We start from the raw sequence: 18,718 nt of genomic DNA, 5'->3' as shown, positions 1-18,718 counted from the left end.
TGTGAAGAATTTCAATGTCCATTCCAGGCATAAAAACTTTATTTCCACAGAATTCCTAAATTCAGTCATCAAAGAACTAAGAAATATGACTTTGAGAATCTAAGTCTACATGTAAACATTTAGTTCAACCTTTGTGATATTTGGATGATCTTGACATGTCAGCTGGCCTTTATGCCTGTTCTTCCTTCAAATGAAAAGATTTTATGCTCTTCTTGAGAACCTGTATGAACAGGAAGTATGTGGCCTTAGTGACTTTTCAGATATATGAGTACATCATTCTGAGTGGTTATTTTAAGTATTATAAAGTGGTGAGGAACATAGGCTTTGGAATCCGCACACTTGGCCTGAGTCCTGGCTCTGTTGTATCTTATGTCTGTGACCTTAGCAAATTTATTTACTTGTCTTAAGTCTCAGTTTCCTCCTCTATAAAGCAGAGGCAGTGATCTCTAAATTGCATAGGTTATTGAAGGATAAGATGAAGTAATGTCTATAGGGCATTTAGCACAGCAGCTAGTCATAATAACTATTCGTTAAATGGTTATTATTATTATTATTATTACTGATAAAAATAAGTTAGTAATTCTTTGGCTATGTACCAGTTGAAAAAGACTAGTCACTGTTAATGGATGACTCATAAAGATCTGTTTCTCAGAGAGAAAATACGTTTTTAAAGAAAAGAGAAAAAATAAAACTATAATTAAATACCTCTATAAAAATTCTAAAGTGGGGAAAAAGAGCTCTTTGGTTTTGGTAAACTTGACTGTTGCATTTTATAAAACGACCTGTAAAAATGTCTTCATCTGTGAGTGGCAGATATCCAAAACACTCTACCAATGATGAGCTATGAAGAAAATTGAGGTATATACTGACAACCTGTATTATTTTGTTTTTAATGATAAATGACAACATTTGATTGACTAACATTTTTAAGCCATATGCTAAAACAAATACCTGAATCCAACTGTGCATACACTGATGGAGGGAACATTTTCTATCTCCACCTGTCTTTGGGTCTGAGTATCAGCTATGAAATTACTTATTGGTGTGTGTTTGTATCTTTTAATTGTTGTATGTGGTAAGAAAATAAATGACATGCTAAATGATCTAACTGCTAATATTTAACATTAGCAAATCTGTACCTTATTTTATTTACAGAAGCAGAGACAAGAACATGTACAGAATATGCCATTTTAAAACTGTAAATATGTTGATTGATTTTTGTACTGTATTTTCACCATGTAATATTAAAAAAAATCATAAAAACCTGTTCAGGCGAGTTTATGCCATTTAGTAGTTGCCAAAATCTGCTGCATTACATAAAACACCTCCCCGACACACCTAAGACACTCAGAGGTATATTTACTTTAGCATTCAAAAGTCTTTCCTTTGATTCTATCCATACATTTATGTAACAACCCAAGTACAAAATTTAGGAAGTCAAGATTTGTTCGAAAAGGTAAGTAGGAAGGAAGGAAGGCTTCCACGAAAGTTATGTAATAGATATTACATTCTCTAACGTGAAGACCATGGAGGAGTAGCTAAGAATATTAAAAAGTTTTCTGGCCAATGTGGGAAAAATATGGCTAGCTATGTGAAATTAGTGAAAATAACTATACCATTGGGTAAAATGTTATCAATAATAGCAAAAGTTTAGATCTGGTAGTAACAGAATGTTCCTGACACTTAAACATTCTCTTAAGGAATAGAATAGAAACACTAATGAAGGAGATACTGGCCTGAGTATAGATTAGTATATGTGTTATGTGATCAGGGTAATGTAGAGAAGACACCAGAAAGCAAGTGTGGCATTATTCCAAGTGCTTTGGAACATGCTCCCGTCGATCTATACTGAGCATAGTTAAGCAGAAAAAAAATATTGGTTATGTTTCCATTTTTGCCTTACACATTTGTGCATAGGGAATTAGTGATTATCACTCAGTTCCATTTATGTTTTATGTTTAATATTTTGTTAAAGGTCTTCATATAGTTTTTAATGTTTCTTCAAATAATTTTTTAAAGTTGTAGAGAGAAAATGTTGATAAAAAGTTAAGAGGGAATCTGTCACTATAGCATGTATTAGGTTCATAGAAATGTCACTAGGTTGGTGAATACCATGAAAACAGCCAATCTAACATTGTCCAGTGTTTAATTGGCTAATAAATAAAGATCTCCTGGTATTTGACATCCAGTTAAAGTTGCTCACAATTTTCTACTGAAAAGGAATATTGTAGACATACATGATTTACAAGTAGGAAAGAATGTTTAGAAATAATCATTTGTGATTTTTTTGTCTTAAAATATCTTGTTTTTATCATTTGAAGTAATATTAAAATAACTTATTTGTCAGCTAACTGTAGAGAAGAGTATAAAATTCTGTGGTCAAGAGAAGCCAATTGTGGGCTGGGGATATAGCTCACTTAGTACAGTGCTTGCTTTGCAAGCATGAGGACCTGTGTTCAATCCCCAATACCACCACAAAAGAAATAGAGAGAGAAGCCAATTGGTTTTGAAAATGTGAGCTAAAAAAAACTCACAAAGTAATTAATGGTATGTAGATAATTTAGATTCGAAGCTTTCTGCTCAAAACAGAGTATCATGATAGTGATAAATGTTTTAATTAAAGAAAAGATGCAGGATCTGAAACATATTAAATGCATATTAAATTTCTATTTTAAGTCTAAATGGAATACACATGACTGGATTTATCTTCCAAAACCAAGCAAACAAAAAAAAATGGAAAAAAATTCATGACATTAGATTTCTAACATTAGTTATCTCTAAGGTACAGTAGATGAACAAGGTAAATTTAACAATTTACCTGGCTTACTTACTGCCTTGTGAGTTTTTCCCAGACTGTAGCTGTCCCAAGCAGAGCCTGACAGACTCACAGAATTTAGGAGATAAAGTGAATGTCTGGGGAAACTCAGATGGTTCGAGTTTGCAGGATTCTGTCCTGCACAAAAGAGAACTTCACAAAGACCGACTCTAGAGATCAGCAGTTCAGCTGAGTTCTAATGAGGCCATGTGTACAGAAACTTCCCAGGGTTGGGGAATGAGAAGGAGCAGTGCCAGTTGCTTACACAGGGCCAAGACCAGTACATATTCACACCTGTTAGACTGAAAACCTCAAGATGTACACATAATTGGATAGATTACACAGAAATGTCCTCTCAATCATGAGGAATAATTAGCCTTAAACTGATCACTTTAGTCCTGCCTGATAGGTCTTAACCACAGAACTGAAAAAAAAATCAAACAGCTTTCAAGTGCATTCCAGAAGAAAGCTCAAAAATGTTTCTAGGAAACAAATATTTAACACCCGAAGAAACAAAATCATAATGTATTTATATTCAATAAAAAATATAAGACCTAGGAAAAAAGCAGGAATAGATGATTCATTATTAAGAGATAAATCAATAAATTAACTAATCCTGAATTTACAAAGAGATTAGGATCAGGATACAGGGAGAAATTTAAAACAATTACTGTAGCTGTGTTTAAAATGTTGAGACATGGATACCAAAAATGAGGCAAATTAGACTTTTTTAGATGACAATATGGGAGATAAAAAACATTGGATGAGATTAACAGCAGATGAGAATTATCAAAGAAAAGATTGGTGAACTTCAACACAGCAATAAAAATTATCCATCTTAAAAACCAAGGAGCATAGGGCTGGGGATTTACCTCAGTTGTAGAGTGCTTACCTTGCATATGAAAAGTCCTGGGTTCAGTTCCCAGCACCACACACACACAAAAAAAAAAAAAAAAAAAAAAAAAAAAAATCAAGGAGCAGAGAGAATCAAAATAAATCAATAGGACATCAGTGAGTTGTTAGAAAATTTTAATGATTTAATATGTGTGCAACTGAAGTTCCAGAAAGACAAGAAGTTAAAAGAGAGTTAACATGGAAAAAGTATTCGAAAAAACAATGATTTTTAAATTTCCAAATCTATTTAAGCTGTAAAACCACAAGTCCAAGAAGTTAGATGAAATCCAATGAAAAAACATGTTAAAAATCAAGACACATTATGATAAAATTACTCAAATACAGTGGTAAAGAGAAAAATCTTAAAAGCAACAAAAATAAAAGCAAAAACCATTACAGATAGAGGAAGAAAGATAAAAATCATAGTAGATTTCCTGTCAGAAATAATGCAAATGAGACACTGTGGCAACATGTTTAAGTACTGAAAGGAAAGAAAAAAGAAAAAGCTGTCAATCAATATATCTTTCAAATGAAGGTTGAAAAAAAAATGTTTTCAAATTTACAATTTAAAAGGAGTTATTACTGCAGACCTGCACTACAAGAAATGTTAAAAAAAAAGTCAGGCAGAGGAAAAATATATATTAGATGGTAATGTGATTCTGCAGAAACAAACAAAAAAATGAAGAGCATCAGAAAAAGATAAATAAAAGGGTAAATATGCAGGAAATTTTTTATTATCTAAATATATTTTAAAGATAATTAGCTCTGGATGATGACAGCAATACAGTGTGAGGTTTACAATATTTGTAAAAGTAAAAAGTCTGCCAACAATATCACACAGGTCAGAAGAAAAGGTATGAAGTGTGCTGTTGTCAGGTTCTTATACTGTATGTGAAGTGGTGCACTATTAACCAGTGTCCCTTCTGAACAAGTAAGCAAACATTCTTAGTGCAGTTTTAGCAGGTCAAATAGCTAGCCCAGTCATGCAAGTTCAATTCAGCATCCAGAAATCAATTACAGTACCACATTAACAAAATAGAGAAATATCTTTGATAATCTCAATAGAGAAATAGCATTTGACAAAATTCCATGTCTCCATTCCTAGTACAAATTCCCAGAAAAATTGGAATAGAATAGGAACTTTCTTAATCTGATTAAGGATATGTTAAAAAAACATTTAATATATGTATATTAGTTTTCCAGAGCTACCAACACAAAATACCAAAGACTGAATAGCTTACGTAGCAGAATGTATTTCCTCACAATGCTGGAGGCTGGAGTGTTGAGTTCACAGGAGCAGTAGGCTGAATGCAATATGAGACGTCTTCTTGTTTTTTGGATGGTCATCATCATCCTGGGTCTTTACATCGTCTTTCATCTGTGCCTGCACATGACTATGCAGGTCCAAAACATCCTCCTCTTACAAGGACAGTTTATAAGACATTAAGACGGATTTTATCTAAGAAATGGGGGAATTGAGGTATATTGGTAAACCAATCCTCATATTAATAAACTCCTATTCTAAAAATTCAGGGAAGGAAAAGCTTGTTTATGGTTAAAAGAAATAGTCCTGTATCATGACAAAATTGATATTTCAACTGTGCCTTGAAGGATGGACATGATTTGAATCTAGGAAGATGAGAGAGAAATTCTAGATAAAAGGAGGAAGAACAAAGGCAAGATTTGGGACATGATGAAACACATTTGGGAAATAGCAAAAAATGCATTTGGAATAGAAAGTTTGGTGTACAAAAGGCAGATAGGCTTAGCAGGAGAAGGGATGAGGAGCAAATAGGACTTGTGTTTTCTGGATGAGCAATCAGAGTTGATTATTCTCAACTATACATTTCCTCATATTTTATTCCATACTCTACTGTAACACATCATGCATGTGTCTGGCTTCAGCCTTTGGCACCCTACCATTAGAACAGACAACATTTTGCTTGTTGTAAATGTTCAGTGGCAAGGAGTCTCCTAGTTTTAAAAATGGGAAGTCTAAGAATCTATCATTCTAAAAACTAAATGGGTTTTGGATAAAATACTAGAAAGTCGCTTCAAGAATGAGTTATGGAGAAAAGAGTAACAGTGTCCCTAGTAAAGTGGGGGAGGGGCCAACATATCTTAAGGAGTACAAAGAATTTAGGTCTTTTTATATTTAAAAAAATTTTTAATTTGTTATATGACAGTAGAATACATTACAATTCATATTACACATATAGAGCACATTTTTTCATATCTCTGGTTATACACAAAGTAGTCACAGCATTTGTGTCTGCATACATGTACTTAGGGTAGTGACATCCATCTCATTCCACTGTCTTTCCTACCCGCATGCTCCCTCCCTTCCCCTCCTTCCCCTTTGCCTTATTTCAAGTTCATCTAAATTCTCCCATGCCTCCCACCCCCAACCCCATTATGAATCAGCATCCTTCAATCAGAGAAAACATTTGGCAATTGGTTTTTTGGGATTGGATAACTTCACTTAGCTGATATTCTCCAACTCCATCCATTTACCTGAAAATGCCATGATTTTATTCTCTTTTAATGCTGAATAATATTCCATTTGTATATATACCACAGTTTCTTTATCCATTCACCTACTAAGGAACACCTAGGTTGGATCCAATATCTAGCTATTGTGAATTGTGCTGTTATAAACATTAATGTGGCTGTGTCCTTGTAGTACGCTGTTTTTAAGTCCTTTGGGTATAGTGGGATAGCTGGTTCAAATAGTGGTTCCATTCCCAGATTTCCAAGGAATCTCCATACTGTTTTCCATATTGGCTACACCAATTTGCAGTCCCACCAGCAGCGTATGAGTGTGCCTTTTCCCCCACATCCTCACCAGCAATTATTGTTGTTTGTATTCTTGATAGCTGTCATTCTGACTGGAGTGAGATGAAATCTTAGAGTACTTTTGATTTACATTTCTCTAATTTCTAGAGATATTAAATATTTTTTTCATATATTAATGATTGATTATATATCATCTTCTGAGAAGTGCCAGTTCAGTTCGTTGGCCCATTTATTGATTGGGTTATTTGGTTTTTTGGTGTTAATGATTTTGGGTTCTTTATGTATCCTAGAGATTAGTGCTCTATCTGATGTGCGTGTGGTAAAAATTTGCTTCCAAAATGTAGGCTCTCTACTCACCTCCTTGATTGTTTCTTTTGCTGAGAAGAAGCTTTTGATTTTGAATCCATCTCATTTGTCTATTCTTGATTTTAATTCTTACACTGTAGAAGTCTTATTAAGGAAGTTGGGGCCTAATCCAACATGTTAGAGATTTGGGCCTACTTTTTTTCCTAATAGGTGCAGTGTCTCTCGTTTAATTCCTAAGTTATTGATCCACTTTGAGTTGAGTTTTGAGCATGGTGAGAGTTAGGGGTTTAATTTCATTTTGTTGCACATGGATTTCCAGTTTCCCCAACACCATTTTTTGAAGAGGCTGTCTTTTCTCCAATGTATGTTGTTAGAACCTTTGTCTAATATAAGATAACTATATTTATGTGGGTTTGTCTCTGTGTCCTCTATTCTGTACCATTGGTCTACAAGTCTATTATGGTGTGAATACCATGCTGTTTTTTTTTACTAGTACTCTGTAGTATAGTTTAAGGTCTGGTATAGTGATGCCACCTGCTTCACTCTTCTTACTAAGGATTGCATTAGCTATTCTGAGTCTCTTATTTTTCTAGATGAATTTCATGACTGCTTTTTCTATTTCTTTGAGAAATGTCTTAGGGATTTTAATTGGAATTGCATTAAATCTGTGTAGTGCTTCTGGTAGTATGGTCATTTTGACAATATTAATTCTGCCTATCTAAGAACAAGGTAGATCCAACTTCTAAGGTCTTCTTTAATTTGTTTCTTTAGCATTCTTTTTGTTGTAGAGGTCTTTCACCCCTTTTGTTAATTCCCAAGATTTTTTGTTCTTGTTTTTGTTTTTTGAGGCTATTGAAAATGGAGTAGTTTTCCTTATTTCCCTTTCAGAGGATTGATCACTGATATACAGACATGCCTTTGATTTATGGGTATTGATTTTATATCCCATTACTTTGCTGAATTCATTTACTAGTTGTAGAAGTTTTCTGGTAGAATTTTTGGGGTTTTCCAGGTATAAAATCATATCATTGGCAAATAGTTCTAATTTGAGTTCTTCTTTTTCTATCCATATCCCTTTAATTTCTTTCATCTGTCTAATTGCTATGGCCAATGTTTCAAGAACTGTGTTAAATAGAAGTGGTGAAAGAGGGCATCCCTGTCTTGTTCCCATTTTTAGAGGGAATACTTTCAATTTTTCTTCATTTAGAATATGTTGGCCTGGGGCTTAGCATAGATAGCTTTTAATATATGTTAATATATGTTCCTGTTATCACTAGTTTTTCTAGTGTTTTGAACATGAAGGGATGCTGTATTTTGTTGAATATATTTTCTTCATCTATTGAAATGATTGTATGATTCTTATCTTTAAGTCTGTTGATGTGATGGATTACATTTATTTATTTTTGTATTTTTAACCAAACTTTCATCCCTGGGATGAACCCCACTTGACCATGGGACACTATCTTTTTAATATGTTTTTGTATTCTATTTGCCAGAATTTCATTGAAAATTTTTGCATCTATTTTCATTAGAGATATTGGTCTGAAGTTTTCTTTCTTTGATGTGTCTTTGTTTGGTTTTGGAATCAGAGTGATATTGGCCTGATACAATAAGTTTGGAAGTGCTCCCTCTTTTTTCCATTTCACATAATAATTTGAAGTGGTATTAGTTCTTCTTTAAAGGTCTTGTACAACTCAGCTGTGTATCCATCCGGTCCTGGGCTTTTCTTGGTTGATAGGCTTCTGATGGTGTCTTCTGTTTTATTGCTTGATATTCATCTGTTTAAATTGTGTATATCATCCTGATTCAATTTGGGCAAATCATATGACTCTAGAAATTTGTCTGTGACTTCAATATTTTGTATTTTATTGGAGTATAAGATTTCAAAAGAATTTCTAATTATCTTCTGTATTTCTGTAGTGTCTGTTATGATATTTCCTTTTCTGTCCCGTATGTTAGTAATTTCTCCCTCCTTCTCTTTGTTAGCATTGCTAAGAATTTGTCAGTTTTATGTATTTTTTTTTTCAAAGAACCAACTTTGTTTTCATATCTTAAGGAGTACAAAGAATTGAATTGTTTGTTTTTTGTTTTTGATAATGGGGGTTGAACCCAGGGATGCTTAACCACTGGGTCACATCCTTAGCGTCCCCCCCCCCACTCCCTGCCTTTTTTTTTCTCTCTCTTTTATTTTTTTTTTGTATTTTATTCATAGACAGGTTCTTCCTGAGTTGCTTACTGCCTCTCTGAGTTACTGAGGCTGGCTTTGAACTCTCAATCCTTCTGCCTCAGTCTCCCAGCTGCTGTTGTTGTACAGTCATGCACCATCATGAGCTGCTGAGAATTTAAGTTTTTTTTGAAAAACCAATATTCATTATATTACTGTTTAGATGCAAGCAGAGACAAATGTATCTATTCTGTTTTCTCTGTTGACTGGCACAGTAGGCCTCTAATTGACAAGAAGAAGCAGAGGATTTTTAAGTCCCTTAAAAAAGAGATTATACATATACTGTTTTTTTTTTCCCAGGGGAATTATTCTCATTCTTTTCCTTTGGTTAAAATGTGTATATGTTATGTGGAATTAAAGACAGTATTGTACATTCTATTGACATTTTATTCTATATTCTATTGCCAATGTGAATCTATGATAAGCTTTGGATTAACAAAGATTGAGAAAGAGTGGACTAGAATTTCAGCACTTGAAGATGGGACTCTTCTTGGGTTAGCTTTGTAGGCAGCAGCATGGTGTTCTAGAAAGAACACTGGTCTTACAATTCAGAACACCAAAATTTGAACCCTAAAAATCTCTAAAACTTTCTTTAATAACTTTTAAAGATGTCAATTACAGTTATCAGACCAACTTTAATAATTTATTAAATTGGGATAAAAACATTAATGACATTATATCATTATATGTGAACTACACACATATTCACACACAGCCCCTCCCCACACACACACACACACACACATGAGAGGGTATGCAGCAGCATCCAATTAGTACACAGTAGTTTTCTGCCATCATACTCTTCATCTTGCCTGGCATAGTGCTTTATAAACAGCAGGTGCTCAAACACTTTCCGAATGAATCAATATATAAAGAATATATGAATGAGAACTTTTAAAAAATTCCTGTTTCTCCTTTATTGTGTTAAACATGATGCTGTCAGAATTACCTTCTACCTTGTCATCACAATGTGTCTGAATAAAAGAACAATGTTAAAAATCCATGTATTCTTAGCTTATGTACTCTTAAAGATATGTGAGCTAAATATGCTGGGAGATTTTGTTTTTTATAATGGGGGTTGAACCCAGGGATGCTTTATTTCATTATTTCATTTCAGTTTTAATTTAAATTAAATTAGTTTGGGGTAGGCTTGGCCACATGTAATACGTTCTCCAAGAATTCTTACTTCAGAGGATTCAAGATGGCAGACAAGAGGAAGGCTGCATTCCTAGTTGCTCCTTCACTTGGGATTCAAGCAGCAGAAGTACTGCTTCTCTGCCAGGTGGGTCAAAGAGAGATTCACTAAAACTCAATACTGGGCAGTCAAGAGTATCTTAGAGACTCCGAAATTTGGGTACATTAAACAAAGAAGAAAGACTACATTGGAGTCAAGGCAATTGCTGCAGTAGTAGTGATGATGGGAACAGACAGTAATACAGTGGGCAGATTTAGTATGAAAAAACCTGCAGAAAGCAACCTGCCCTTAGCTGATCCAGAGGCCGCATGTACACTGGTGCTTAAAAAGTGTTCAGTGTTTCCCACCGGCAATGGAAAGCTGAAGGGAGACATCTTGAGGTAGCCATGCAGTATCAGCTGCTCTGGGAGCTGGGAAATCTGAAAAAATACAGCTGCACTATCCTGGAGATCACCTTCCAGGTTGCCTAGGGTGTACGTAGCAGAATGTGAGCAAAACAGGCACAAAGAATGTTTTACCCAGGGGATTCAAGTCCTCAGTTCCCCCTTTATAAAAATCTGGTGGCGTATGTGACCAGCTGAAGTGGGTCAGGAATCTGGACAGGCAGGTGTGAAATACACTCAGGGAATAAGCCCAGGAAGCCTGAAAAGGCTGTGTTTATGGGCAGCAGAGGGGGTGAAGAATTGGCTCCCCTACCTGACAAGCAGAATCCTTGGGAGGCTCCCAAGATCCAGACTTCCAGCAGAGATCAGCAACTGCCAGGCCATAGGAATATGTTGATCTAATCTCTCCAGAGTAGAAACCACCCCAGTAAAGCCCCTGAGGCCTGATTAGACCTAAGCCCCACCTGCTGGAACTCCACTCATAAAACTCTGCAGCAGCCCCACCCTAGTAGTGCGTGGATCTGGTCTGTGCAGACAAGCTCTCCAACTGACAGTACTTCCCACCCCATCCTACATCATACTAGGGAGAAGAGAAGCTGAGATTTATTTGAATCAGCTTCAGTCTTAGGCTACTTCAACTGGCAACTTAGTGAGAAACACAAAGAGAGACAGGGATTTGTGATGCCAGGCCCTTGTTCTTGCTGTCAGAACATTGCCCAAGAAGAAATGGAAAGAAAGACAGTCAGGCACAGTCAGTGTCCATCTATTCCCATTGACTACCACTGCAGTAGAAATGATTCCTTAATTTTTTTATTAATAATCTTTCTAATTTTCTTTCTTTCCTTTGTTTTGCTGTGCTGATTGGTTCATGAACATATATACATATACATATGTGTTTCTTTTTTCCTCATTTTTAGCATTTTTAAAATGTAGTTATTTTTCCTTGCCTTATCTTTTGAGGGTGAGGGATTTTGACTAGTATAATTTGGTTTTGTTTTATATTGTTTTTCATTTGTTTATTTCTCATTCCCTGTTTTCTTCTACTAACAGCCAAATTCTATTATTCTTTCTTTCATTCTCCCTTTACTTTGATATTTCTACTTTTTCCCCCTTCCTTTTAATCATTACATGCTACATCTCTTCTGTATTCTCTCTGTTCACTTTTTGAAATTATTTTCTACTATCATTTTCTTTTAATTAACTGTATTCTTACCATCTTTTAGCACTCATTGGTGTATGTAACTCCTTCCCCTACCATTAATGCTGTTGCAGTTATTACTGCTGTGGACAACATAGTTGAAAACTGTTGCTTTCTTGAATGCCATATATAGTTCATGGTTACTTATTGTTGTTGCAAATGGCAATTGCTGACCCTACCACTTCTGGGTTTTGTGGTGATTAACATTGTAGATGTCATAACAGGAACTAAGTATTTAATTTGATGTTCTATATTTTTTTGCTTTGGTTGTTGCTATTGTTTGTTTCACTCATTCTGTGAGGTGCTGGGAAGCTACAAGAACACTACAATTTCACAGGGTAGAAACCCTGCTACTGAACTAAACCTCAACCAAAGGACAGCACACCTTGCTCCACACACAAATTAATGACTCAACCTTCAGTTGTACTTTAATACAAATAATAGAAGAGATTAAAAACCCAAGCTAATGACCAGGCTCCAAATGGAAACAGCTAGGGCTGGCTCCCAGGTCCCACCTATGGACATCCATTGCTACAGCAAAAACAGAGAGAAATAAAGGCTGTGTTCGCCACACCTAAGAGGGGAATCTCAATCCAGATTATTCTAGGACACTTTGGGAAGTGAAGACTGTGCCCTACAAAAGTCCACACTTGAGAGTGGAAGAGAAATCCTTTCCAAACAGAAATCCAACAGAAATCTTGGAAATAAAACACAAAATAAATAAAATAAAATATTCAGTTGAAAGTCTGTCTAATAGAGTAGACCATGCTGAAGACAGACTCTCAGACCTGGAATACAAAGTGGCTAGCGTTAAACATTCAGACAGTATTAAAAAAAATGTCATCATTATAAGAATATACAAGATTTCTGGGGCAACATGAAGAGACCAAATTTAAGAATCACTGGAATTGAGGCAGGCTATGAGATACAGGCTAATAGAATGGATAAATTATTCAGGGAAATAATAACATAAAAGTGTCCAAACCTTCAGACTGCGATGGACATCCAGAACTCCAAGCAGAGAAGATTGAAAAAGAACCTCTCCATAAGACATTTTAATTAAAATGCCTAACACACAGAACAAGGATAAAATTTTAAAAGCCTCAACATAAAAACATCAAGTCACATTTAGAGCCAACCCAATCAGAATCACTTTTGATTTCTCAGCATACACTCTACAAGCCAGGATGGTTTTGGAACAATGTATTCCAGGTCCTAAAAGAAAATAACTGTCAACCAAGATGGCTGTATTCATAAAAACTATCCTTCAAAATCAAGGAAAACTAGAAACCTTTCAAGATAAGCAGAAACTAAAAGAATTCATGACTACTAAACCAGCACACATAACTTACTTAAAATACTACACACACAAGAAATTAAAAAAAATAATAAACCTCAAAGCTCACACAAGAAAAAATCTCATTTGAAGAGTAGCTAAGCAAATTAGTAACAGGGCCAAATTAAATATGATAAATAAATCAAAATGGCAGGAGTCAATAAACATCTCTCTCTAATAATGTTGAATGGAAATGGTCTTAACTCTCCAATTAAAAGACATAGACTGGAAGAATGTATTTAAAAAAAAAGATACAACTATATGCTGCTTGCATGAAATGCACTTTATAGACAGCCACAAGCTGAAAGTGAAAGGATAGAAGTTGATGTACCATGTGAAAAGAATCCCCCAAAAGCAGAAGTAGCTACTTTCATATCTGACAGGAGATTTCACACCAAAATTAATCTACAGAGACAAAGGAGGTCAGTTCATATTGGTAAAGGAGCAATCCAACAAGAACAAATAAAAACAATAAATAATTAGCCCCAAATGTGGGTACAACTAATTTCATAAAAGAGGTGCTACTCAAATTGAAGCCCTAATACTACTGGGTGATGTGAACACAACTCTCTACCATTAATAGTATGTATTACACATGTTCCAAATTCAGGGCTAAATAAATAGAATGTTGAATCAGTAATGTGAATTTTAAAAATAATTCTGGAATTGTGGAGTACAAAAGAACTTTATCTTTTCAAATTTCTAGCTACTACTGATGGAGGAATTAGGCCAGGAAGAGGCAAGTAACTAGTTCAGGTCTTCAAATAAACAGTTCTCAAGCACACCTGTGATCCGGCAACTTGGGAGGCTCAGGCAGGAGGATCACAAGCTCAAGGGCAGCCTGGCCAACTTAGTGAGACCCTGTCTGAGAATTAAAAAAAAAAAAAAACATAGAAAGGACTAAGGATGTAGTTCAGTTCAGTGGTAAAGCGTGCCTGAATTCAATCTTCAATACAAAAATAAATTTTTTCTCAAAAAGGAAAAGTTACTTTAGCATGATATGAGATCCATTATCCATTTTTTTTAAAAAAATTATTTTAGTTGTAAATGGACACAATATCTTTTTATATATTTATTTCTATGTGGTGCTGAGGATGGAACCCAGTGCCCCACACGTACAAGGCAAGCATTCTACCTCTGGGCCCACAGCCACAGCCCATCCATTTATTATTAAGTAATGTTGGAACTTATGCAATTATTGCCTAAGGAAGGTGAGTAAGGTGAGTCTTTCACTGTGAAATGGAGGTTGTATCAGCATGGAAGGCCTCACTGCAATCCTGACAAATTCACCCGTGTGATACTGCCCTAAGAACAACTTTGGGCAGAAGTTTTCAAGAAGAGTTGACACACTCTTTGGACAAGAAAATTTGGGAGGGACACATCACTTGAAAACTAAAATAATGCTTTGTCACAATGTTATGATTTATTTTTGAGCAATTTATTCACTTTTAGAAGGAAATTCAAAGAATATTAAGGCTTCTCCTTTGAAGAAAGCAAGCATTTTTGAGACATAATTTAGCTAGTTTCCTTCTTACCTTCTTATATACAATCACCCCTTTTGGGGGAACTAATCATTTATTCTGTTAATAATTATTGACCACTTCATATTCTAGGCACAATAGTAGCCTCTAAAACGTATAAGGTTAAAAACTTGAGCTGACAAAGGGAGATTAGTGGAGGAAAGGATCAAGGACTGGGAGGGGAAAGGGAGGGAGGAAGTGCTAGGGAGTGATATTGCCCAAATTATATTGTTATAGTCTGTGCATGTATCAATACGTAACAACAAATCCCATCATTATGTACAACTATAATGCACTAATAAAAATCACGTAGAAGAAGAAATTCTTGAATCCTGGGGGAATTTATTGATGGAGACATTGTTGTGTTAATATTATTGGTCCAAATTTTCCTTTGCCAGCTACATTTTTCATTAGAAAATGTATATGGTTCTTGTGTTTTGAATAAAAACAAAGTGATAGAAATCACAAAAAGCATTGTACTTCATTTGTTCATTTATTCAGAAAGTATTTATTAAGCACCTACCAGGTACCAGACACTGAGCTAGGCGCTTGGGATACATCAGTGAGTAAACATCCCGCTTTTGCACAGATTACATTCTAGTGGGTGAGACTAACAGATACAACAATGAAAAATATGAAATAAGTAAATTACAGAGCTGGATAGAAGGTGATGAGTAGTGTTTGGAAAAAGAAGAGTCAGAAGACTTTCTTGTGGAAAGCAGATAAAAGCAGAAGGTGTAATTTTAAATAATATAGTCAAGAGATGCCTCATTGTGAAGGTGATTTCCAAAAAAAGTCTTAAATGTAGTTTTAATAAAAATCCAGGGATTAAGGTAATCATAGAATTTGATTTCTAAACTCACTTGACATCTGTTTTGTTATGTATATTATGTAACATGTGATGGTAAAATCAAAGTCAAAAATCCAGCTTCGGGTTCTTTGCTTTTCAATCAGCTTTGATTTAAACAAGGAAGGGTGTTGTCACTCTGTTTCCTATTCTCTAATTAAATAAAACAAAATTATTTCATAGGATTTTGGTTTTATCAATGGTAAGAATGAGGTTTGCTTTGAGAATTTCCTCTTATGAGCCCATAGCAACATGTAGCATAATTTCATATCCTTCATTTTTTCTTAGAAATACAAAAATCCATTTTTTATACTGCCATTTTTAGAAAGACTTAGATGAATTTGGGCAACAAATAAACTGATTTTTTTCCTTTGAATCATAAATTCAGATGAGAAAGCATTTTTTTTCTTTTTTTAACATTCTTCATCAAGTTTAGTATGACTTAAAAATAGAAGTATCTGTTTCTTCCAGATTGTGTTCCTGGTATCTGCATATGCAAGTCCCCAACTCACTGAGGACAGCTGTTCAGCCATGGCTGCCATCACACATTACCTGTATCTTTGCCAGTTTAGCTGGATGCTCATTCAGGTTGGTACCTCAGTCCACTCCCTACTCCCTTCTACCTCGCCAATAAATCTGGACAAAGTGGTCTTAGTATGACATTCTTTATACTGAAGTGGAAGTAATTCAATATAGTCATCATTGCATTTCCAGAATATGTTAAAAAAAAAAAAAGTCCCTAGAAACTGTCTAACATGGTGACTTTATAAAATGAGAGAAATCTAGTAGGATTTGAAACAAGAAATTGGTAAAAGATGAGGCTTCCAATACAGTTCATGTATTGTGAAATTTTAATTTTTTTCTGGGGGGAAGTAATAGAATTCTATTAAACAAGGAAGTGATGTGATACAATTTGGATTTTTTAGGTATGTCCCTGTCTGTAATGGATGTCCCTGTTTGTTTTTTGTAGACAGGAAAGAATGGATGGTGGTAGTGAGCCAATTACATAGCATTGGCTGTAACCAAGAGAGAGAGAAAAAAGTAGTGTTTACTAGGGAGAGAACAGTAGAAATAAAGATAAATAACTAGTTTGGATATTAAAAAAATAATGTATTACTTTGGGATGTAGAGGTTGGTTATAAGGAATGCAAAAGGTGAAAACTGGGGTGTTTCCCAAGTTTCTGGCATGCATATGTGGCCTAAAACTATGATCGCTGGAGAAGGAGAGATAGATGGCAAGTTTAGTTTGGGACATGCTAAATGTGAAGTCCCTGTGAGCCCTCTAATAGGATCTTTGGCAGGGGGAGATCTTTGAGGCCTCTATGGTGTACTATAGAAATGCACTAGAAAATAGTTGACTTTGAGTTGGAAAATGGAGCCATTGCTCAGGAAGGGATCACCTGGGGAAACTATATAGAATATGGCCAAAAAATACCCCACAAAGCCTCCTGAGGAATTTATTAATGTTTGGGGAGAGATCTAAACACTCCTTTTCTGACTGAGATTGCAAGTTCTATTATTCTATACTGGTTTGTTTGACAAAGAATTGGACCATAAATAGTTATTAATGTTGTTAATTAAATGTCTCATCTAAAATGCTGCCTTTTATAATGTGTTTTGCACAATGGAGTTGTTAAATCATTTTGTGATAGAAATGGTCTCATGTTTTCTCTCTGTGCATGTGAACTGTTTATGTACACAGAAACATGTAGGCTCTTTTATATGCTTTTTGTCATTATCATTGAATAAGAAAGATGTTGGGTTTGATTGTATAGCAATATTGAATTAATGATAAAAGCAGAAAGAAAGTGAAATGGTATTATTATGAAAGAAAACCATCCAGGCTCTGGATGGGATATTTTCCCAGGTATGATGAGATAATGGGTGGAGGCTGAAGGAGAAGAGAGCTGAACTATTTAGTTAAGAGAACTAATTAGAACAAGTGGTGCCTTAGATCTGGGTTTGAATTCATTACCACTGTCCATGTAAGCTTAATCAAATTAATAACTCCCTGCAAGGTTTGCTTCTAAATTTGCATATGGAGATAATAATTTCTAACTCATAGAATTAGTGTTTTACAACTCTTTGAGCAGCTCTAATCATGGAAAATATGTAGTGTTCTCCAACACACCCTCAAAAAAATAAGAAATAACAGTAAATCTAAATCATATAACATACAGCGTAAATATGAAATTAGAATAAATCTCCTAGATTTTTTCGTCTCAGAATTCTTTAGGTTTTAACTAAGCAAAACTTCAGTATGTGCCTAGTAGTTCTAATAAGTGCCCACATATCTTCTGGAATGGAGTTCCCAGGGTGTGCTGAAAGTCTTTGTCCATGTCCCTGACCTATTCAGAGTTTTTGATTAATGACTTGCATGAAAACACAGGAAACCACTTATCAGATTTACAAATGACACAGAGTTGAAAGGATAGTTAAAACAACAAGCTGCCTGCATTAAGATTATGGCAGAACAAACAGAGAGAAACAGTACTGATAGATGGAACACTGGAGAGGAAAAGATGTTATCTGATGAAATTTAATGTAAACAACTCAAGATTTTAATTTAACATAAAATCAGTAGCAATCAGATATGTGACCAGGACACCTCACAGACTTAGGCCCTTGGATAACAGTATGGAGGCAGCTGTGGCAACATTTTAACCTACAGTGTTCAGTCTACTTGGCACACAGTAGCCACTCTCATGTCATGTTTCAGCAAGATGGTCTGCCATCCAGTGAGAGACTCTTCTTTATTTCTTTCTTTCCTATAAGAAACTTCCAGGCAGCTAGAGATAGTGAATGGGGAAAGAATTGGGGGAGGGGTCTATAAACAGCAGAAGGTTTACTACAGGACAAAAAAGGTGGACTAGGTAACTATACTTGGCAGAAACAGAACAAATGGGTCAAAAATTAGGGAAACAATATCAGTGGAGTAGAAGAACGGGATTGATGGGGAGGGAGGAGGGATGGCATAAAGAAAAGACAGGAGAAGGAATCTAACCTAACTTTCCTGTGTGCATGTGTGAATATACACTGAATCTCACCATCATGTACATCCACAAGATACTAATTTTTTATAAAAATAACTGTAAGTAAATAGCAGAAAGATCAGTAGAGGAAAGGGAATGAGGGATGAGGAGAGAAAAGAAAGGGGATAAATTAAGGACTGAATTAGAACAAATTATATGCCATGCATTTATA

The 18,718-nt window shown here is 35.1% G+C and overlaps 1 protein-coding gene across 1 annotated transcript in view; it reads left to right on the top strand.

Annotated features, from left to right (window-relative positions):
* Positions 1–18,718, top strand: part of Adgrv1 (adhesion G protein-coupled receptor V1) — a 521,596-nt gene that overhangs the window by 317,647 nt on the left and 185,231 nt on the right. The window contains exon 83 of the mRNA XM_027927625.2: positions 15,986–16,102. Within this exon, the coding sequence (XP_027783426.2) occupies positions 15,986–16,102 (117 nt within the window). The remainder of the gene's footprint in view (positions 1–15,985; positions 16,103–18,718) is intronic.

This window comes from Marmota flaviventris, chromosome 5 (genome assembly GCF_047511675.1).
Source record: "Marmota flaviventris isolate mMarFla1 chromosome 5, mMarFla1.hap1, whole genome shotgun sequence".
Lineage (NCBI taxonomy): Eukaryota > Metazoa > Chordata > Mammalia > Rodentia > Sciuridae > Marmota > Marmota flaviventris.
Note: the sequence above shows the minus strand (reverse complement) of the source record. Positions and strands in the feature narration are given on the sequence as shown.